We start from the raw sequence: 15,153 nt of genomic DNA on the forward strand, positions 1-15,153 counted from the left end.
CTATGACAATGGCAATGAGGGAGAGAGAGGTAGTGACAGTGAGAAGAGACATCAGCAATGGGAAGGAATGAATGTGATAGCAACAGTAAGAGAGAGCAAGAGGGAGACAGACAGATGAAGCAATAGCAGTAAGACAGAATGAAGGAGATTGTGACTGTGAAGCAGGGAACAGTGGCAGTTAAGAGAGAGAGAGAGACAGACGTTGGCCTGAATGAGTGAGTGAGAATGGGTAGGTGGGAGTGGAAGGGTGAGACCAATTTACAGTGATAGAGTAGTGGGTGTGACTGAGTTACACTTAGCTGACCTTGTGGAGGTTAGAGGTGAGTTACAAGTTGCAAAGAGCACAGATATATTTGCATGCCAAAATTTCTGTGAAAATTTTTAAAGTTGCTGAGGCAGGTAGAGTGAGACAGCTGGCACCCCACTATTAAGTCAGAGCCTTTTAAACAGGAGCATATTTGCCTTTTTGTGCTTCAAAAGTAGTATTTTTCTGATGGTAAATTTTCTAATCAGCATTCTGTGAACTACAATATATACCGACTTGTTCCATGGCCAAGTAACTTTGTCTCAAATGGTCCCATGGAGCCTGGTAAAAAATGAATAGTAGAATGATATGAACTCTGTGTGCAGTGCCTTTCTGGAGTAACATATGGACACTTTTTGTTACTCACTTTTATATTTTTCTTCTTCTACCTAAAAAGGACTTGACATAGGCCTACCAGCTCCTGTTCCATTATCCTTTTGTTCCATCTTAGATAGCTTGCTCCCTTACCTCAGTATCATTCTTTATTTCTTCACCCCTTCTCACTGCCAGTCATTACTATTATCCATTAATGTGTAAAATGGTGTATCTTAACTTTACTTGTTTCTATGGCATTCTTGCTTGTATCCATGTTTATTCCCACGTCTCACTAACTTGTTTTTTGCTGAGTACATTAACTCTCTCTTGCCATTTGTTCGGATCTCTTTGCAAACTGCACTCCATTCTTGATCTCCAGTAACTTCTGTATTCTGTTCGTAATTGTGTTTTGCTGCTTATCATCATGGTATCCAATGGAATAGGTGCAGATGAAACTCATTGCTTTCATCGCAAAATAGAAATTTCATCAGTTAACTGTTTTATCAAAGGAATCTTAGGTGTTAAGTGCAATAAATGACTACATGAAAAATAAAGGAAAGTGACTCCAAAAATCATAAATGATGATGTTCCATGGGTATGCCCATAATGTGTACATAAAGAAATGGCAAAAATACTAAATGCAGTGAACTGGAAAGATGAAATCATAAATTATTACCAGTTGATGGGGAAATGCTTCAACTGGAAATTCAAGCATTAAGAAAACACATGTTTAACTGGTAAGTGAATGAAGAATCCTGTGAAAAAAGCTTCAATCTCCTGTATGCATATTGATAAGTAAATCGCTAGCAGTTTTTATGACGATGATATGCAAAAGAACTGCTTGGGATATATATAAGTAAATACAAATGGAAGACCAAATTACAGTAAGAAGAAAGGTGTGATGGACAGAGGAGCACTTGGATATTAGGACAGACAATAAACACCTTGTGATAGACAACTGTATGTTACAAATATCAACAAAAGCAAAACGAGGATAATGGAATGTAGTCAAATTAAATCAGGTGATGCTGTGGGAATTACATTAGGAAATGAGACACTTAAAGTAGAAAGAAAGAAAGCAAGAGAGAAAGAAAGGTTTCAAAGAGTTACATCAAAGTATGCAGTATTAAAGAAGCAAGTGCGTACAATTATAGTGCACTGTGAAAGTTAAAATGAGCTTCATGAAAATGTTGATGTTGACTGTAATATACATCCTGATAAATCATTAGTTTGTAATATTTGAGGACAAAATACCTTTGATAAAGACACAGTAAGACATTACCAAAGATGACCATACTGATTACTTTGTGATGTGTCTCAAGGATCCAGTATACTCCTTTCCTCTTCAGAGGTAAATATTTGTGAAACTTAAAATAAGAGAGCTTGACTATAATGAATTGGAGGCAGTGAGTTCTGTTCAAAGTTCTTCTTCAAAACAATGTTGTGGTGTAATTTACCTTACCATGGCACACAATTTTTCTTCTGCTGTTATATTCGTATAAAATTAGTGTTCTGTTCAAAATTTTGTCCCGAATGTTCTGCAGCACATACTGTAATATGAATAAATTCTCCAGGAAATCTTTCTAGTACTTCAAGTAAAGAATAAAACTCTCCTAAATGTCTGTTGCTAATTATGGGATGAGTCCATAACCTCTTATTTTTTCAATGCTTCTAAGCTTGATGAGTCACAGCACTGTCAAAGCAATACTGATAAAATAAGGAAGTCATTGTTCTATATCATGGATAATTCTTTGTATTTACTGCCCACTTGTGTATCCCTATTAGTAGTAAAATTTTCTAACGACCCACCAGTTCCACAGTAATAGTGGTTTATAAAGCAGAGAAATAACTTTACTGTATAAAATTGAGTTACCGCAAGTTAAAGTGTTTAATAATAACTACTTACCAAATACTGTTTGTGTCAAAATTTTATGAACACCGTATGAAAATGTTTTATAACCCTTACCAGCTATTGCCTCCCCCCCCACCCCCACCCCCCCTGTGAAAGCTGTATTGGCTGCTAGTGGGTCGCATGGACCACTTTGGCTACCACTTTTGTATCTGAAAGCATAGACAGGCTTGTGGTGAACAACTGTTGGCTGCACGTGTGTTATCTATGAGCTTACATGGCAGTTGTCAAAGAGTGAAGACTCCTTTGCCTGTGCAGCTCAACCCACCAAGTGGCAGGGGTGAGGGAATAATGATGCACATCTGCATTGATTGATAGTAATTTGTTGACCTGCCCAACAGCGTTTGACGTTACACGGAACCTGCCCATTATTCTTTCTGTTAACTACCTCTAATGATGTCGATGTTGACAGCATGTTAAAATAACAATATTCTTTTCTTCTTTCTGGTAAAATGGAAAAATTGAAATGGAATCTCCTTAGAAACATAGACGAGAATTAAAAAATTTGTTTGGGTGATATCAGGCAGTTTAGGGAAAAGTTCATTGCAACACAGTTCTACTTGCACTTGGTTTCATCTATGAATTTCTTAAAAGAAATGTTATTCCTAAGAGCTACCCATAATTCTTTGAAAGTGGAGATAGGGTCGATCTGAAGCATGTAATTATTTGCAACTTGTGCTAGATACCATGCTCTCACAGAAATACGAAAGTGAAAATTTCAAAAAGGAACATGTTGAGTGTTTGTCAACTTTGAAACATCTGTGAATGTAATTCTATTTTTTGACATATGCTTTTTTTCATCTCCAGCTAGAAAGCAAGCAATGAAGTACAATGTCACAAGCTTTTATTATAGCCCAACCACAGCAAAGTCTCATCTTAGATTTGTTTATTGTTGCTATGTAACATTCTGCTAATTGTAGGAAAATATTGGAAGAATTTTGGAACTCAAAAAGGACAAAATACCTTCGATGCAAGCACAGTTAGACATTATTGAATATAGCAATGCTGGTTGCTTCCTGTTGTGTCTTGGGACAACAAATGAAGCATGTGCACGAACAATGCTGTATGGCATATTTTGCAATTTTTAGGAAATCAAGAAAAACTTTTAATTCCAGAGAATTATTGAAAAATAATAATGTAATAACAGGTATGTATTGTCTGTTGAAAATACTTGGTTGTGCTTTTCAAAATTGTGCTAAATATATTTTTTATATATAAGGTAACCTGAAAGCTGGGTGGATTCAGGTTACCTTATCAACAAGGTTGAGGTTACGGATATGAAAGTAGCTAGGATGATTGCAGGTACTAGTAGATGGGAACAATGGCAGGAGGGTGTCCACAATGAGGAAATCAAAGAAAAACTGGGAATGAACTCTATAGATGTAGCAGTCAGGACGAACAGGCTTAGATGGTGGGGTCATGTTACACGCATGAGAGAAGCAAGGTTACCCAAGAGACTCATGGATTCAGCAGTAGAGGGTAGGAGGAGTCGGGGCAGACTGAGGAGAAGGTACCTGGATTCGGTTAAGAATGATTTTGAAGTAATAGGTTTAACATCAGAAGAGGCACCAATGTTAGCACTGAATAGGGGATCATGGAGGAACTGTATAAGGGGGGCTATGCTCCAGACTGAACGCTGAAAGGCATAATCAGTCTTAAATGATGATGATGATGATATATTTTTTTTTGAAAGTAAGTATTAAAATGGAAACACACTGTATAGATATGGATATACAGCATTATTCCATATCACTCTGTACTCTGCTGTAATGATAAGGGTGTGTAGAACCCAAAAGTTGTAAGTAAGAAAATTATAACGAGATACAAGTTGATATTTATTGTAAACTTATTACTTTTGTCTTAAAAAGGTAATAGAACATGAATTTGCTGTCAAGTTGAGACACAAACGGGGTACATTAAACTCAGTTGTCACACTGCAAGTTTTAGTAAAAATGCCTATATTTTGGCTCCGTATATTTTGTCATGTCCAATAGATCGCTTTTCTTCACCTTATGAAGTTTCAGTGCCTCATTGTAGAGCGACTGAAGACTAGAAGACAACGGAAATTTTTTTGCTTCATGTTCACAGCTACCTTTCACAATACAATGTCTTTCTCATGAATGAAGCACATTGTGATTACAACACACGCTTATGCCTCGAGGATCGTCACCACTTAGCTTCAAACAGAGCACACCAGTAATTTTTAAAGCAATTGGCGTTTCGAAAACCAACTCAGTGCATTCTATGCCCTTGAAGTCTTCAATCACCATTCCTGAATGGCCAGTTTTCAAAGATGGGCAAAGGCCTACGCAATGACATGCTTCCATTCTAAAGGAACCATAACTTTTGATGCTTCCTTTTTTTCTCAGTCATTATAAAGATCCTGTCACAGGGTAGGAAACTATGATTCGAGCTTAAAAACATTTGATGAACTCTATTTCTGTAAAGTACTTGCAGTTGACCAGATAGAAATAAAGCAAAAAAACTATTCATTTATTGTTATGCCCAACACAGCAGTCAGACTGTCCAATCAGTTTGTGTTCCATACCGTTTTCAAGTATCACAAATTTAAGCAGACTTGAAACTATTTTGGCTGAACCTTTCCTTTCAGTAGATTCATCCCACAAATTTACTGTGTTGTTTTCAGTGCCAATGTCATTAAGTGTGAAATTGTAGAATGACAGCTGTCTTTGCAGAATAGGAATGTGTCAATGTAGGCCAAAGTAAAACCTGTTGTAGATCAGCACATATAACATATATATTCTTGTTGCTTTTAGCCAATTCCATATCATTTTTTTAGAACTTTGTATGCTTGGTCTACTTTTGCATGATGCTACTGACTTTCGCAAGTTTGTGTGCTTGATCAGTTTTTGCATGGTGCGACTACCTCTCAAGTTCAATATTCTGCATTTCTATTTCATCTAAAGCTGAGATCGTAAACAATCGCTACATTCGACATAGGTTGAGACCGGGGTACAGGCTTTCTTTTGAGCATTTATTCCTGCTGTAATGGCTCATCTGCCTTGGGAAATTGAAATGTGTTCTCGAATCAGAGCCCTGTCATCATTTGGTATGGCATGTGGCCTATTGAAATGTTTTCCTTGACCATCTTTAGGAGTGGTCATTCCATCTTTCAATTTACGTTGAAGAGTCTGTATTTGTTGCTGGGTGATGCAGAATATGTCAAGCAACATTTTTTTGACACACTTCTTTTGACTGGACTTCGTATTTGGAAGTAGTTTGTTCCCCTGAAGTATCGTCTGTCTTACCTTCCTTTCATCTGGCTGGCATAGTTATTTCCATGGAGTTATCAAGTAAATGAACTGCTCATCATGCGTCAAGGCGTTATATTCTTCATACAGCTTTAACTTAATTTCCAGGTTTATGTCCTTGCATCCTACTTTTGAACACGCTTCTGCATTGCATACATCCTGAATCATGCAGTCAATATTACTACCTAATATTCAACTGAATTATTGTATTTTACTTTCTCTTTTAATTATATAGCAGTGCTCAGAGTGTATATTCAGCGTGTATACAACCTGGGACAACCGGGAGATCCGGGAAAAACCAGGGAATTTTTTCATCTGCGAGAAAACCAGGAAAAACCCGGGACTTTTTTACAACTCTGGGAATGTTTCATTGTGTTAGTTTTCAGCAAAATTTTTGTGATTTTGACTGGTAAGAACCAATACTTCAACAAAGGATATTACTGTATCCCGTGTCTGCAGGATAATACTGCAGCAACAAAACATTAACAAGAGGAAGAAAATATGAAAATAAAACTTAAGCCGCAAAGGAAATCCGCCATATACAACAACAAAACATAGTGCTCATACAAGCGTCTACCAATAGCAAAGTGTGTCAAAGGTTTTAGAAAGACTATGCAGCGATTCATAATGACAAGTTGCCTCCGATGAGCAAGACGTGACAGCTGTCGACATTAGATTCATTTGAGCAGTCGCGGGCGGGCTCTTGTGCATGTGCAGTTGAGTCGCATATGGGTATTACCTTCTCCCGCTTCTGGCTACGGATGTGTGGCTGGGCACCACTATCTAATAATGCCCCGGTTTGGAAATATCGTAGATCCGGGGCTGATGCACAGAGCAGTCTGAGTTGTGGTGGGTAGTCTTCATGTGACCTGTGTTTACGTTTAGTGAGCTTGCTGTTTCCTCTTTATTTATTTCTCTCACATCAAATGAAAACAAAATGGATTTCTGTGGCCGGGAGCTATCAAATGAATTAAAATACGTTCGCATAATTATGGAAGGCTAAAATATGTTATTATTTTCAGGTTTTATTTCCACCTTTCGGACAGTCAAGCATTAATCACCTTGCAGAACAATGAAGTTATTTTTGTCACTTTGCTAAAGATATTTGGCTTTTATTAATATTTTGTGCTGAGGCAGTCAATTTATTTGAAACGAAATGTTTAATTTCACACTGTAGGCTAGTTTCAACTCTTCACTGCATTTCAAGTGCATGTTTTCCATCTTCTAGATCGCATGGAATTATGCCATAATAAAGAACCCAACATGAGATAATACAGTACTGGTACTCAAGAAAATTTACATCCGAATCGGGACATACGAATGTGCACTTTAAGTCCAATTATGCATTTTAGTATGGTTCACGAAATTCCGATAAACTTGACGTGTCCTCTGATGTCTTGTTTCTTTTGTGACATAGTGCAAGATCTTTTAATGTTTTACATGTACGAACATACGGGCTTCCTGTGTCATCGTAGCTGTGCAAGAGCGATGGCACCTGTTATCTGGCGCTATCTGGCAACTGCTGAAAGAATCAGTTTCTAACAGGTCACGGGAAAACATTGCGGATGGTGGTTTGAAAAGCGTTACTTTCAAAGTAAATTTCCTTTTACACAAGATGAGCTATATGCGAGAATGTACGATGAATTTCTTAAATCACAGAGCGTTTGACTCTCAATTAAAAATCTTTGAGGACGACAATCTAGAAGAATTTCGAGCCCAAAAGATCAGACATTTACGTCGTTATTAAAAATTTTACTGGCACATTTGTGTGATGAAGTGTAACACGCACAAAAATATCTACATTATATGTGGAAGCTTAGCTTCTCTTGCAGCTTATTAATCTTCGAGACTATGATTATATGTGAAACCTCTGTTTTTCTTGTAGCAATACTATATCTATTAATTTAAACCATAAACTTTTCTTATTTGTGTGTTCACGCTACTTAAGAGTGATCTTGCTATTGGCTGACTGCATCACGTGTCCTATGCTGTCATCAGCTAGCGAGATCACATGACATGAGCAGTGACTGGCTTACAAAAGCGCGTCACAGTCTTGATTTCAATGCCTTGGAAAGTAACATGCAGTGTTTGGTGGAATTCGAGTTTATATCTTCATAACACGAAAATATGCAGCGTACATGTTGCTGCTGCACATCAAAGATCTTTCCAAAACGTGTCCACCCCCCCCCCCCCCTCTCCCTCCCCTGAGTTTTCTAAAGTGCCAGGAAATTCTACTTCGGCATATAAAACCATAAACATTCAAAAGACTGATAAGTTTTACAGTGCCGAGGAAAAGTATACTCTCACATAACATGGGGAAAAATGTATTTTCACCTGGGAGAAAGTGTATTTTCAACCGAGAAATCCGGGAAAAATCCGGGAATTTTTTTTCCTTGTCCATGTATACACCCTGATATTGAATTTTTTTGTTGATGATAATGATGGAACTGTAGTTAATTTTATTCATGTTACCTACTTTTGCTGTAATTACTTTCAGAAGATGCACATAATGTATACCACTAGAGCCATGTACTCCACAGGGCACATATGCCGCTGTTTGGAACACAAATGCCTTTTTACAAACCCGATACAGCGTTTTTCTACTCACCTGCATTGAAATATGTTTTGCAGGACCTACTTTTCCTACCAATCCAGCATGACAAAGTTTTTTCTGCTAAATATCCTGTCAATTACTGGAAGTTAATTTTCAACAGGTGAACTACTACAGCAAGAGATTCAAGCTATCGTATACATTACTCCACACAATCGTACAAAATGTCAAAATGTGCTATACAGCTTAATTTGTGCGCACACTTCAAATAATTGCTTGGCTTTTATAAAGTAAAGTGTGGCCTATTGTAAAACCATAGGAGATGATTGTTGAGTTTAATTAATCATTGCAGTGGAAGAATTTGTTTGCTATTGGAGCTTTCTGAGCATGGATGATTAAAATCACATGAGAGTCCGATACTAGGCCTTTATTGATCTCTAGTAATTCATTTTTATATCCTGCAGCGTTTGACACTAATTAAAACTCACGCAAACTCCATAGCCGTGCGATCGTGGCATTGACAACACACAGTAACTCACCTTTACCTGTGAAAGGAGACAGATACCACTGTCACTACCATTTCAAAAATCTGTTTTACTTTTTGCTAGATTTTAGAAAATAAAAGATTTGTAAATTAAGTGAACATACTTGACAAACAGTGTTATTTCACAATGACTATTATTAATTACGGAAAGGCAAATGGTTTGTTGAAAAGCTGAGATGCATCATTGCCACATGTACAAAAATCAGATGCTTTAATTGCATACTTTCTTCAAAATCGATTGAGAAACCTTAATGGAACTAAAAGTCATGCATAATAAAAGTAGATGTTTTCTTCTTTTGCAGGGAAAGTAAAGCTTTTAAGGCAAAAATAAGTTAAAAAACCCATGTGGTGCAGTTTTATATACCGTCAACAGTTTTTACAATGTGAAAATCGTGAATTGGATTTCCTCCCTTTCCCTTGATCTGTTATGCAGTGTGAAGACCCTGGATGGTGGTGGCTTGTGCCAGCTAGGCATGGGCCAGTCCAGTACATTCAACTCCAACCGGTCCCGGTGCGTAGATTTAAAGCAGCCCAAGGAAAGTGGCTGAAGAAATTATTGCAGTGATATTAGAAAGCATTCTTTCAAAAGAAAATTATTGTGAAAAGTATGGCGTGGTTTTAGAAACAGCTACTTAACAACATCTGCCATGAAAAGAATAACTAAAAGTCTGGCTGCAATTGTATCTGTGAGACGGAAATCAGGTTGCATGTATTGAAAACATACAGCATTTTTAAGAACAACTACAGTTCAGCTGTTATCAAGTGCAGGTTCTCCAAACTTTCTATTATTTTTAAATTATCTACTTGCAGTGCACACTAGCAAGATATTCAAGTTCAAGGAAGACACAACAGATGTTAGCATGGAGATCCAGTGCAGATGTTTGCATGGAAACTGAAACAGACTGGTTTGACACAGAATTGTTCTAGTGTTTTATACACTGATTAGCCAAAACACTGCAGTAATAATGATTTTCTTGTTGGGTCAATGTGGGAACACATAGGGGCTGTCTGCTGTGGAGCACCATGTTCAACAATGTGCGCTGAACACAGCACTCTGTAACACTTGTACCTGCACCAGTATTGTACACTGTCATCAGAACTGCCACACGTCAGTGACTGTCCTGCTTTACAGAGTGAGCAAGTCTCCAACCTCCATATTTTGTGATGAGGCATAGACCACCAACACCTTTCCCATGCTTTGGTTTCACTATCCTTCAACCACTTTCCACAGATGTGACAGTAGTGCGCAAACAGCTAATGAGCTTCACCTTTTCCAAGATGTTTGGCCATAGCAATCTGCCCTCTCTCCAAGTTGCACATATCAGTAGATTTCCTCATTTTTGGCTCGTATCATCAATATAATGATTCCTATTTAACCCTGTTCTGCTTATATATTTCTGCTTCTGTGTCACATGCCCACAATGCGACTAGATGGCATTCAATCTCATGGTGTGCAGTGGTTAGTGTTTTGCCTTGTCGGTGTATGCCATGAATTGCTGTGACAGTAATTGGCTAAGTTTAAACAATTGTGAGGCAAGCCTGACGTGCTTTTAACTAAATCGGCATCCTGGCAGAGCTAGTAAGATGTTTTACCTGATGACAATACAGAAGTAAAATTTGACAAAACAACTGCCTTCCATGGTATGCATAAAACATGTTTTGCTCATTGCATAGCACTGTGTTAGGTGACATCAGTACTGCACAAAATGTTAAAGGGTATCTGCTGTGCAATGTTAATTGTACCCCTGTTTATGCTTTGTTCTTATGTTTTAACTATACCAGTATGACCTGTAATGTTTTGATGATGAGACATTGTACAGACATGCCCAAAAATACGTAGTCAAATAATGGCACTATTGTCACATAAGGAACTAATTGTTCCAAAATATAGGACAGCTAAGTACAAGTAATTCAATCCCTAATTTAATAGTTTTTGTGAGTGAATCATCCTCTTCTCTGAAAATATAGGTATTTGTATTTGTATATTTATTGATCTGCTCAATCATTCAGTGCACAAATGTACAACATGATATGGAATAAGTCAAGCAGATGATATGAGAACATTTATAGACATAGCACTGGGTTTCTTATAAATTACATCTCACTGAAGATGTATTACATATGTATTCATAATAATACCAGAGTAAGAATAAGTTCAAATAATAATGCTGATCATAATCAATCAGCAAAAGTTCATTAATGAACAATAGGTTATTTGTAACGAAACAATTTGATTTTGAAATATAATAAAAATATGTAATTTAATTTATGATAGATCACACTCAAGAAAGTCTTGTATGCTGTAAAAGCAATGCTCTTAGGAGTGCTCTTAAGGTTTTTAAAGTTTGTTGGTTCTTGAACACTTTCTACTTCTTTCGGGAGATGGTTGTAGAGTTTGATTCCCAAACATTTAACACTATTACTATACAGTTTAGTAGAATGGGAAACTAGTCTTGTTGAACTGCCCATTTTGCTCCAGTAAACTCTCCTGATGCAAAGGTACTATTATAAATAACTAACATCTAAATTTAAGTTTCCTCTATTAGGAATTTAGTTTATTTCTTTCACTGCTGCAGCATTTTTTTCCTCATCACTTGACAAATACAGCAAGTTAAAAAAAATTCAGAATTTGTAAAATTTTGATTAGAACAAAAAATTATGTGATATTTTCAGGATGTAACAAAAGAAGAATATCTGTCTCAGTTGAAAGATCTTGGAATAAGTGAATATTTTTTCATGTTCCAAGGTGCAAGTCAAGATTTTGCCACGAAAAAGCCAAAAGAACATACATATTTATTGGAAGTGATTAGTGGGTAAGTAGGTATTACTATTTTCATTACAGTTTTGGACTTGCAGTGGCACTTTGACACTGTCGTTTATGACCAAATTAAACACTTGGGAACAAACTGCAGGCACTCATACATACCTTAGCACCTTGACAGGTTCTGGTAAACCTGTTTCATATTTGCTGCATAATACTGAGGATACAATTTATACTGTTATACTTCAGTTTTCCGATGTTATGGTTTAAACTTATCCTCTACATATTTTCTGAAGTAGCAGCCACAAGGTTTTACTTATTGTCTGCTTAAACTAAATATCTTTTGAGCTCTCCCAATTGGCATCCAAGATATATGAGAGAATGTTCAGTATACTGGAAGAATTATAAGGGTTACATTTTCAAGTTTTTACAAATGACCAGTAGATGGTGCTGTTGAGAGATAACATTACTATTGCTTTAACATTTGTTGTTTGTTATTGTTAATAAATTGGAGCTGAGAAATTGGCCTAGTAGTTTGTTTACAGTGAGTGATTAAAGAAACTTGTTTACAGCGAGTGATTAAAGAAACTTGTTTACAGTGAGTGATTAAAGAAACTGTTATGAAGAAACGGAAATTTTTGAATTAATGTTTTTGGTGGATGACTTTTTACAATTTTTTTAAAGGTGCAACTCAACAACAATTCATCAGATAGCTTTGTTTATTTTTGATAATCAGTCATGTTCAGAAAAGACTATTTACAAGTCTGTTCCACCATCTTTCAGCTGTATATCTGGAAGAAAATTATTTTGTGTCCCAGTTGCATGCCTAAAAGACGATGGAATTTTCTATCTGCTGGGAAAACTCCAAGAAACATGTTCATCATGATCATACAGAATTTCATCATTCTTATGCTTACAACAGTGACGAATTTCCTGAAGGTTGACCAAAATTGGTTGCCATTGCACAACATGATTGAGAAGGATTGGTATGTGATTTATGTGAGGTAAAGGCATTCTTAGGCATGTTGAAGACTGCCGTACATTGATTTTGCACGAACATTTTGCTGCATAAAATATCTTTTCAAACTCATTTCAAATGAAGTGAAGATATACTCAAAAAACTCTATCTAGGAAATGCAAAATCCTTACACAGTGTTGTAATGGGAGACAAAACTTGGATACTTCACACAAACGGAAACTGAGCATTGGTCAATTATTTGGCTGTTCCAGGGTGAACCAAAACTGACAGAAGTGGTTCATTTGTGAATCACTAACAAGAAAATGGTTGCTTCTTTCTTTGATTACCCTGAAGATGTTGCTACCATTGCTTCAGGAAACTGAAGAGCAGTTAATGCTGAATGGTACACAACAGTTGATGAATTCAGGAAAAACAACTGGTAGTGTCGCATCATTATTCATGACGAAAATGTTAGCTATCACATAACATGTCAAATAATTGATTATTTGAAAGATAAAAACATGAAATTAATGTCACGTCATATATTAACCCAATTTATTGCCTGGAGCCTTCCGTATATTCTGTTATGTCAAACAAAAAGTTTTCATCTCCTCAAGAAGCTATTGAATCCTTCCAAAATCATGATTTTTGAGGTACAAACATCAGAGTGGAAAAGTGATTCTAGAATTGGTTTTAACCCAAGCATAATTATATAACAGGGTATACACGCCCTGGGACAACTGGGAAATTTGGGTAAAACCCGGGAATTTTTTCATTTGGGAGAAATCTGGGAAAATGTGGGGATTTCTTAGAATTCCAGGAATTTTAATTTTCAGTTAAATTATTGTAATTTTGCCTGGTAAGAACTGATACCAAAATAAAATGTTAGGTGCAAAGAAAATGATTCATTTACAACAACAAAACACAGTGCACACACAAGCTTCTGCTGACAGCAGCAGTTAAAGAGTATGCAGTATTTTGTAACAACAAATTGCTTTCGATGCGTCTTTCTCATGAACCTCATTTCTATGAGCGTGATGAAGACTGTGCAGTACAAGAAACTGCTCTCGATGAATGTGATGTCACAACTGTTTACATTTCTAACACACTGCGGGAAAATATTGTGACTTGGTTTGAGAAGCGTTACTTAAAACTTAAGTTTCCTTTTACACAAGATGAATTATGTTACTTGTGAGAATGTGCGATGAATTTCTTAAATTACACAGCATTAGACTCTCATTCAAAACTTTAACACTGAGGACCAGCCACTTTGAAAAATTTTGGGGCCAAAAACAAATTTTGGAGCCAAAATACCAGCCATTTATGCTATTACTTAAAATTTTACTATCATGTTTACTGTCATGTTGGTGTTTGATATATCGTAAAGGGTAACACACACTAAAAAAGACCAAGTTTTATTGTTTTTTCACAGACTACAATTTATGCAATAATGATGGCAGAAAGTAAAATTATCCTTCAAAAAAAGTGCTAAGTGAGTTCCTGAGCAGTTTTACATGTAATTGGCTTTCTATTCTGCGGCAAATAAGTGCGTGACGGAATATGTATTCAGCCAGGTAACACACAAAATGTTGGGTACACAGGAGTGAATTTGTAATTGTGCTTGCCGACATATTCAGTTGCTGCAATTTAAGCTGTGCTCTTAGGATCCGGCCTAACTACATCCTCGGAAGAAAAACAGGAAAAACTTTTTGATGACCAACATTATATCTGAAAGCTTAGCTTTTCTTGTAGCTATACTGTATGCATATTAATTTAAACCAGAAACTTTTCTTATTTATGTGTTCACACTACTGGTCAGTGATGTTGCTATTGCCTAACTATATCATGTGTCTTGTGCTCTGAATATCTGCTGTCATTGGCTGGCGAGATCACATGACATGAGCTGTTAATTGGCCAACAAAAGCACGTTGCAATCTTGATTTCAGTGCTTCAGAAGCTGCCGTGCTGTATTTGTTGGAATTTGTGTTTACACTTTCATAATATGAAAATAATGCAGCATAAATGTTGCTGTGCATCAAAGATCTTTACAAAAATGTGTTAGTTTTTGGTGGGTTTTGTTTACTAACGTCCTGGGAACTACTATCCCAGTGAATAAAAGCTTGACTATTGAAAGAATTGAAATGTTTTATAGCTACAAGGGAACGTATATTCTCACTTGACAAGGAAAAAAAAAAAAAAAACTACCTTCACCCAGGGAAAAGCGTATTTTCTCCTGGGAAGAAGTGAAATTTCGCCAGGGAAAACGTGTATTTTCACCCAAGAAAGAATGTATTTTTAACTGGAAAATCCAGGACAAGTCTGGGAATTTTTTGGTCTTGTCTGTATAACTTTAAAGTGGAAAATTTTGATAAATTTTAAAATGTGTTGCTTGAGGCTTTCCTGATAGACTAGTTGTAGAAATGGTTCTTGGGAGAGACATCGGAAGTTGTGAAATTCTCACAATATTTCATTGGGCAGTAGTGAAGATTTCATTATTGGCAGCGGGAAGGACAGCTACACCTCCTATCGGATGATGAAC

General features: G+C 36.5%; 1 protein-coding gene across 1 annotated transcript in view; it reads left to right on the forward strand.

The window, feature by feature from the left end:
* Nucleotides 1–10,742: 10,742 nt before the first annotated feature.
* Nucleotides 10,743–15,153, forward strand: part of LOC126188748 (uncharacterized) — a 78,546-nt gene continuing 74,135 nt past the window's right edge. Inside the window, exons 1-3 of the mRNA XM_049930358.1 lie at nt 10,743–10,801; nt 10,966–11,038; nt 11,569–11,708. Of these exons, the coding sequence (XP_049786315.1) occupies nt 10,743–10,801; nt 10,966–11,038; nt 11,569–11,708 (272 nt within the window). The remainder of the gene's footprint in view (nt 10,802–10,965; nt 11,039–11,568; nt 11,709–15,153) is intronic.

The sequence above is a fragment of the Schistocerca cancellata genome, chromosome 5 (assembly GCF_023864275.1).
Source record: "Schistocerca cancellata isolate TAMUIC-IGC-003103 chromosome 5, iqSchCanc2.1, whole genome shotgun sequence".
In the NCBI taxonomy this organism is placed as follows: Eukaryota; Metazoa; Arthropoda; class Insecta; order Orthoptera; family Acrididae; genus Schistocerca; species Schistocerca cancellata.